Source organism: Berghia stephanieae, chromosome 8, assembly GCF_034508935.2.
Source record: "Berghia stephanieae isolate SIO BIC M18660-M18661 chromosome 8, UCSD_Bste_1.3, whole genome shotgun sequence".
In the NCBI taxonomy this organism is placed as follows: domain Eukaryota; kingdom Metazoa; phylum Mollusca; class Gastropoda; order Nudibranchia; family Aeolidiidae; genus Berghia; species Berghia stephanieae.
Genome location: NC_088367.1, coordinates 38,396,250 through 38,405,031, shown reverse-complemented (window position 1 = coordinate 38,405,031; position 8,782 = coordinate 38,396,250). Strand labels below are relative to the sequence as shown.

General features: G+C 38.2%; 1 protein-coding gene across 2 annotated transcripts; it reads left to right on the top strand.

Annotated features, from left to right (window-relative positions):
- Positions 1-599: 599 nt before the first annotated feature.
- On the top strand, positions 600-8,782 carry LOC144978632 (uncharacterized). Of its 2 annotated transcripts, none has more exons than XM_078924932.1 (3): positions 600-1,011; positions 3,247-4,317; positions 7,251-8,782. In XM_078924932.1, the coding sequence occupies exons 2-3, from the start codon at positions 3,401-3,403 to the stop codon at positions 8,050-8,052; spliced, it is 1,719 nt and encodes a 572-aa protein (XP_078781058.1). In that variant the 5' UTR covers positions 600-1,011; positions 3,247-3,400; the 3' UTR covers positions 8,053-8,782. The 2 variants fall into 2 exon arrangements, with proteins under 2 accessions (XP_078781058.1, XP_078781059.1); XM_078924933.1 differs by lacking the exon at positions 600-1,011 and adding an exon at positions 1,536-1,669.

The following is an 8,782-nucleotide window of genomic DNA, read 5'->3' as shown; positions in this document are numbered from 1 at the left end:
ATGGCAAGTCTCGTCCTGAATGTTCTGGCGTTGATGCTTGGTTGGGACTCCTTGTAAAGTGCTTTGGAATGAAAATTTATAGGCGGATATTGCACTTTTAATAAGCTCTTTGCTTTGAACTCTAAAAATAAAACCTTTAAATTCATCCACTGCGCCATCAGTCCGCACAATCCCTCCTACCCCACCCACCCCCCACCCCCCAACCTCCCTCCCACCTTCCCTCCCCTCTTTCTATCCCCCCCCCCCCCCCCCCCCCCCCCCCCCCCCCCCCCCCCGATATTTTCAATCCAAAATGGTTTTCTTTTTATTGCTATTTCGAAACTATTTCTTTATACGCCCCCCCCCCCTCCCCACCATTCCCCAACCCGCTTTGAGACCAAAGTCCTACAGTGATGGCGAGTCACGGGTGAATTCGTGTGACAAAGAGAGTGGACAAAAGCAATTCTTTTCGTCTTCTAAACAAGGACGACGGCGATTCCATTGTACGATGGAGGCTCAGGAATGCTTTAGAATTTAGAAAACCAAGACTCCTTAACCCGTTAACAGCTGTATTCTGGAAAAAAACTCGTATTTAAATATTTGGCCAGAAAACTCGTTCTTCAAATATCAATCGATTTAAATAACCCTCATATTGTCAAAAACTATCAAACATGGGACTTCGCGAAGTCTTAATGAAAGTCCCAGGTTTGAGAGGTTTTGGACAACAGGGTCAGTTAAATCGATCGAGATTTGAAGGACGAGGTTTCTGGCCAAATTATTAAATACGAGTTTTTCCAGAGAAAATCAGTTAACTTGTTATCTGCATCTTAGCAAGTCATATTAGCAACCACAATGCTGAAATCATTTTATCAACAGGTTTTGGTGTGAAGCGGTGAGAAATCTCTTGTCAGAAAGCGCGCGTTAAGACTGTAATCTTTGTTTTTTAAAAGCGTGTTATAACACGTTTTGTTCTTAACTTGTCAAGTTTGATTGGGCTGTCTTTGGACGACTATGAAAAATTCCGGAGAAAGTGTAAGTATTTTTTACAGCTACAAGTGTTTACCATAATTTGAAATATCTACAGAATTTAACAATAATATGTGGAGAGAAACAAATTTCGCATCTTATCTACAGTGAGAAATATATTTTTGTGCATACAAACGTAGTTCAGTTACCCATCATCTTTTTACAGAGAAGCATTATCTTGTGTATGCTCATGTGGCACTCATTAATTTTGAAGCGAGCGTTCGGGATACAAAACTCTTCATTATTTATATTATAATGTGTTAACAGAATTTGCTATTCTCAGTTTATCCACTGGAATCTGAGCCAGCGCCCGTAAGGTTGTGATAATTGTAACGTGGGTTTTGAAGAAAAAAACTACGTACAGCATAAACACTCCTGTGTTCTTTCATTCAGTGTGTGCGTGTGTGTGTGTGTGTGTGTGTGTGTGTGTCTGTGTGTGTGTTTGTGTGTGTGTGTGTGTGTGTGTCTGTGTGTGTGTGTGTGTGTGTGTGGCTGTGTGTGTGTGTGTCTGTGTGTGTGTCTCTGTGTGTGTTTTTGTGTGTGTGTGTGTGTAGGTTTGTATCTGCGTGAGTACATCATCGCGTCTTAAGCCATAAACAACCTGACATACTTACACTTTCTACGCATCATACACATGCTACGAGTAACTACATTTAAAAATACGGTGTGTTTTTAATGAGCCCAACTTTACAACTGTAAAAACGTGTTTAAATCTCAACAGATTATGTGTTTATTTATAGATTTTCAGGATGTGATCATAATCGTTATTTGATATTATAAAAAATAGGAATGTGTTTTCTTTGAAATTGAAAAAAAGTTAATGAGTTCAGTTAACGATTGTTTATGATTCGCCCACCACTGCAATTGTAAATAAATGGATTTGAAATTGGGTCACTACTTGAAACTACTTGACAATTCAATTCTCGGAACGAGGCATGGCTATGGGTTGTTTGGAATCTACGAATTCCTATTTATAAATTGATAAATTTATATTAACATGTATATAGCGCATTTCCACGGATTGAACATGCTCAATGCGCTTCACATGTTGTTTTTTTTGTAGAGAGCGAGTCATATATTTTTTTGGCAAAGCACCAAATGTTATTGTTTTTCTTAATCATTACTAATTTGTTACAATTTCCATTGAAATAATTATTAGCTGTTACAAGTTAATGACGATCTGATTGTTTTATTTTTCATGTTTCCTGTTTTTGTGATAAGTTGTGCCACAGTTACAATCTGATAAATTATAGAGTGGGAGACAAGATATTCGGTTTACCGTCCTGTGCTGCAAAAAAAAAAAATAAAGAAAAGGAAAACAGAAAAAAAAGTGCCATTAAGCCCATGGTGCCGGAGTTTATCCCGGTTTCTATAGCGTGAAAGGGTCAAATTTAACCAGGCTTCTATGCGTGAAATGGACAATGGCAATTGCTTGCTACCCTTGGATCGGACGCTAGTCTTTTTTTTTTAATTCAGATTGCGGCAGAATATGTGTGATTATGTGGTCTTGTAGTATAACACTCCCCTCAGACCAAAAGCTCCAGGGATCGAGTTCGCTCTGGGTGGCGCATAGTTGAGTCCTTGGAAAAGACTATTCACATTTTCTCACCCTACTCAGATGTATAATGAGTATCCGGACGTTATTAGCGTTGTAACAACGCCTTCCAGACGTCATGTAAATCCTTGCTGCCGGCTATGGACTCCTTGTCAAGTTAGAGAACGCGCTATTTAAATGTTCAGTTTTTAAGATTATACGTAAGGCGTTAAACTAAAGACCAAACTGATTCCTCTGGTTTAAAAAGAACACCCAATGATTTGTTGTGTTTTGTTTTGTTTGGGTGTTTTTTGTTTTTGTTTTTTGGACACGCCCATAATAATCGGGGGGTCCGATAGCTCAGGGGACCGTGATCCATCCCGTGGCAGTCGAGATATAATTCTGATCGACCACTCCCTCCCCCCCCCCCCCGACCCCGCCTCCCACCCCCGGGTTCACCCAGCAATGACTGGGTAGCTAGGTCTGTTCGATCTGGCGGTAAGTACTTTTGCGATAGACTAAAGTCTTATCCAAGGATAGCATGAGCAAGCAATTGTTATTGTCCGTTTCACGGTATAGAAACTGGGATAAATTCGGGCTCCGTGGGCCAAAGGGCTGTGGAGGACTACTTTCATAATAATCAGACTAATGAATTAAATGACATCTACTATAATAATTCTTTTCTAACTTTTTCTTTTTTTTTTCAGGGTGACTGATTCATCGTCGAGTCTCAAAATATTTAAACCCCAGATGTTCATTCTAACGTATTTCAATAGACCTTATTACTAGATATGACAATTTGATCTACTTTTGCTTTTCATTATAATCAATGTTGACTGGAATGTATTGTCGTTATTTTCGATGGGCTATTGGTTTTCTTTGAAGTATATTTTGGAAAAAGAAAGAGTTCAGATTAAAGAAAGAATGGAAACAAATCGTCGCTGTTCAAAGACTGATTTAGAAGATGTCCTGTCCATGGGATGTAAGACAATTTCATCATCCTCTTCCCCTCATCTTAATACTAAAGGACACATAGACTTATCGTCATCGACAACTTCAAAGTCGATAACAGACTATCACTTGTCGACCTGCCCTGTGTCGGAGCAAACAGACTTGATTTATAAAATCTTCTTACAATTTCGTTCTTTGAAAATGAAATTATCTACACCGTCATCATTATCATCTCTGCCATCTTCGCAATCGACATCATCGACACTTCGTTTGTTTCCACAACCATCATCGTCATCATCATCATCGCCATCATCATCACCAGCATCATCATTCTTATCATCATCCTCATCATCATCATCATCATCATCATCATCATCATCATCATCATCATCATCACCAGCAACAACAACAATAAAGGCAACCCCAACGTTTCCCCTAAAATCAACAAAACGACAATCAAGAGGAGAAAACATCAAGAAATGCCAACCTCCATTCCGAAACACCGAACGAATCTCACATCCTTCCCAACCCACACTATCTCCCCAACCACCAGCACCACGACGACCAATTTCATCCCTGTTTACTACATCAATAATGAAAATAACAATTACAACTTTCCTCCTGTTATCCACGACACCACTCCTACTTCACGCCTACCCGATTCAGAACAACACCACCCTGAAGGACTCCAACATTGAAGCCACCACCCAAGAGATCCTCGACTGCGCACAACAGACCAGCTCATGTGCACAGCCATTGCTTGGACTTCTCCAGTCTCACATGCAGCACATGGAACAGGACCTAGCGGAGACGGATAAGATGTGTCTGTAAGTATCAATTTTAACTCACTCTATCCTAGAGATTGTTGCTACTTTTGAACATGGTAAAAAATGTATCAAAAATGAGCATGTACAAAGATAGTTTTATTCAACTACCATCAAAATGCAAAAATTAAAAACATTAGTTTTGATACTACGCCTATAATTTGTCTCAGAAAAATGTAATACATAGGCAAGGAGTAAAATTAGCCCGTGTTGTCTACGAATATAGTCGGTGTTAGGGTTGAGTGAGTTAATGTTTAGATAAATAAATAGTAAAATCCTGTTATCCCACCGTTACTCAGGGGTCCATATTTGATGAGGAATAAAGACTAGGCTTTGTTACTAACCTTTTTAATGATAAATATATATCATAAGCTGTGGCCATCATTAAGTTGAACAGGGCGATATGAAAAGTTAACTGTAAAGCAAAGGTGAGAAGTTTAAACGAGGTTTACTGTATAAACATTAATCATATATAGAGGTTTTACTTAATGCACATTCTAACTACTACATAATAATCTGTGGTTTTTCATCAACACAAGGCTTTCGACCCCCCCCCCCCCAACCCCCAACTCCACCCCTTCCCCGGTCTGATAAAAGGATGTCATCTTTCTTTCTTCCGATCTTCTCCGTGTCTCCTGTGGCCATCCCCTATTGCGATTCCCATGCGGTGTCCATCTTAGTCCTGTTTTTTGCGATGGCCCCCTTCTTTTTCCGGAAATCCTGTCCATCCATCTCCATCTTCTTTTTGACTGTTTCAGAAACGGGGTCATTTCAGCTTTTTGTAAAAGATCCTCAGTTGCTATTTTGTTAGGCCAAAAATGTGGAAAAACTTTCGTAAACACTTGTTTTGGAAAAAAAAAATAATCTAATTTGCCATTCCTATTACTATTATGGCAAATTTCATTGTCTTCTGAAATCCTGGGAGATGACTCGGCAGTTAGAGAAGGGATACGCATATGGTCAGTTGTTTTCTTCTGACCGCTTTATCCACCGATCATTGAATAGCTAGCTGGATCTTAATTAGAAATAGCGGAAATGTTTCACGACAGTTAAGCTAACGTCCTATCAAAATGATAGCAGGTAAATTTTACAGCGTATTAAATCAGGCCACACCAATTGGAGTTAACGCTGCTCCATTGCCATAATGATTCGAAAAGGCTTTCCCTTTTTCATGTTCATGTGAAAAGGTAAGGACAGCAGTCAATCGAATTAGATCAACAATGGGATGCCTTATGATTAGAAAAACATTCAGCCTGGTCTCAAATGTTGAAGTTTGTAGATCTAAATCAAGATACGATAAGCACATGGCAAGAAAGGAATGCAAACTACACATCTACATCAGTAAATCAAAGGAATAACTGGAGAAGGTATTCAATCTGGAGCCGATATTAAATTCTTACCATAACATATCTTTGTTTTGGGGGTCTTTTTTGTTGTTGTTGTTGTTGTTGTTGTTGTTGTTGTTGTTGTTGTTTTTGTGTTTTTGTTTGTTTATTTGTTTGTTTTTAGTTTTTGATTTTTCTTTTTGGTTTTTTTTTTTTTTTTTTTTTTTTGGGGGGGGGGGTCGGTTTATTTTATAAAAAAAAAGATAATCTAAAGACCACATTTGGTCAACCAATTTCAGACAAAACAAAAGACTTTTTATCGAGATGTTATTCTTACCAGAACATAACTTTGTATTGGAAGTCTTGTTCTTGGGTTTGGTTTTGTTTGTTTGTTTTCTTTTTTGTTGTTCTCTTTTCTGTTTTGCTTTTTAACAAAATAATTTAAAGACCACATTTGGTCAATTTAAGACAAATGAAAGACTTTTTATAAAGGTATTTTGAAACGAAACCTTTTTCATGAATAGATCCCAATGGACGCCATCTCACTGCGCTACTAAAAGTAATAAAGTTGCAGATGTCGTTAAGAAAGGAACCAGATTGCTACAGGATGATGATGCTTCATTATATAAAGAAACAAAGAACATCATAAGATCTCTGTTCTTGACTTGTTGGAATGAGCAGCATCCGAACTACAACAGGAATGACCCACCTTTTCAGTTGACCAGACAAGAGCAGGTCATAATCTTTAGGACGCGAACTGGTCATAACAGATTAAACCACAGCCTCTATACCAAATCCAAAGTCAAAGAAATCCAAAGAACAACCAAGTCAGTGACCCTGTGGAACAGAAAGTATGATAGGTGAACATATCGTACAGAATTGCCCAACCTTCTCTGTCTTTAGGAGAAAAAACTGACCACCGACTGCCCCAACCAGCGTGAGGAATAAACTCCATTGGATATTGAGGGATTTCCAGAGGACAGCAGCATATCTGGAGGAGAGTAGACTTATCATCTGAGCGAGCGCGAAGATTGAAAAAAGACCCGCTCCACATTTCTAAAAAGTAGATGGGTATTTGAGGTCTTAAATAATTTAGAGTTTAGAATACCTATTGCTTAAAAATTGACTTTCATTAATAAAAACGGTTTTATGCAAAACACATAATGGTGACGTCAATGATGATCGGACCGATGTGATTTAATTTTTTTTTTTCTGGTCAAAAGTCAACCTTTGTTAATTTCGAACGAAAAACTCGAGCCGCGGAATTTTTTATTCTCTTTTGTCTTCTGGCACTTTTCTACTCACTTCATTTCTGGCACCCGCCTTTAGGTAATGACACTTTTATGTCGCCTTGGGTGTGAATGATAGTCTGGCTTCCGGCTGTTATTGATATTGTAAGAGCATTAGTACAAAAACGGAACTCAACGGATGATTTGTACTAAATTAAATCGAATTTTGTTTCCGTAGAGCCTGATGGAATAAAGAAAGTATTACAATGCGGATTGAAAATTGTGAATCCATAAAACTCGTTCAATGAATACACTTTCTTAATTTGTTCCTCCTATATTTACCTCATCATATCCTAATTTGTTTTAACCTCTCTCTCCCCAGCAATTACCAAGAGGTGTTACTCTGTCTTCATTCGTCCTTGACCGACTGTCCATCACAGGCCAACCTCAAACGTGTCCAGAACATCCTCAGCTCCCAGTCCGTGATGCAATTCAACGAGCTGTGCGGTATCCACGTCCAGAACAACAGTAGTTATATTAACAAGAGCAACAATAACAACAACAGCAACAACAACAACAACAACGGCATCAAAAACAACAACAACAACAACGGCATCAACAACAATAGCAACAAGAACAATGATAGCAGTATCGGCACACACAGCGACAATGATGTCAGCAGTAATAATCGCAATCACCACCACCTTGAACCAAATGGTAACAACCCATCGAAAATGAAAGACAAACACAATAAAAGCAAAAGCGATCATATCAACAAAAACTCACAAATTTCCGGCGACAATAAAAACAATAATAATCTTGAGGTAAGCGGCAATATTGTGAGGAATTCAGTTTCAACTACTTTTCGACAAACTTCTAAATCATCAAAGTCTAACAACAAGAAAAACAACATCAACCTTGGACGAGGTCGGAGTAGCGACGGGACGGTGTTGGATTACGTGGATTCCCTGACACCAGACGTCAACACAAATGGGGACACCCAGGTCACCATCAATGTCGTAACGATTATCCAGAACAAACCGGTCAAAACTGATCTGATGAAAGAAGGTGAAGGCCATTCCTCTTTGACGTCCAATAACTCCGCCACGTCTGCCACGCACATCTCAGTATTGGCGATTTCAGTGTCTTTGATCGTACTGAATGCAATGCTGATTCTCCTGTAATTTGTGAACCCCCGTGTCAATCGGGTAAATGTCGAAATGAATTATCATAAGACAATTAAGTTTGAAGCCGAAATTATAAGCAAAACTGAAAAAGTAAATTGAAATTTCTTAAAGTTTGAGAAATGAAATTGATCCTCCTCAAAGGAAGATTTTATTAGAGTTTAAAACATCAGGCCAACTCCTACATAACACATGTCACATAATATGACCCATCGCCTCAAGAAAATCTTTTGTTGGAGTAAACTGGACACCCAGCAGCAATTTTAAAAGTTAGAACGACCAGTGTTCTAATTTTTATCAATTTCGGAAATAATTTTTTTCCCTTCGATACGTCAATAACAAATTTACCATAATCTCATTTTTTGACTATAAATATTATTTTTAGACACAATACTGTTTTGAGGCGATGGGTCACATCGTGAGTAATGGAGGCTGTAAGAAAAGGTTACATTGTATCATTCGACACAACTATATTGCGCTTCATTGAGTAATTATGGAATAATTTGTTTTCAATAATTATTTGTAATCGTATGTCATTTTCAACACTGTTGTAATATCATGTGTCATAAATATGGCTTCTACAAAAAATTTTGTCATTAAAAATGTAAATGGTGCTGCTCGAAGCTCGAAGATATAAATAATAATGTGAAATTGAATGTAAGCTTCAGTCTAATTACAAAAACAGATTAAATGAACGTTTCGGATTTTCACTTTATCAACAAAACAGGAT

What these genes read in the sequence shown, in the direction of transcription:
- LOC144978632 (XM_078924932.1), top strand. Translation starts at nt 3,401, where the DNA reads ATGGGCTATTGGTTTTCTTTGAAGTATATTTTGGAAAAAGAAAGAGTT. An exon ending in GAGACGGATAAGATGTGTCT is followed by an intron (nt 4,318 to 7,250) that starts GTAAGTATCAAT and finishes CTCTCTCCCCAG; the next exon opens with CAATTACCAAGAGGTGTTAC.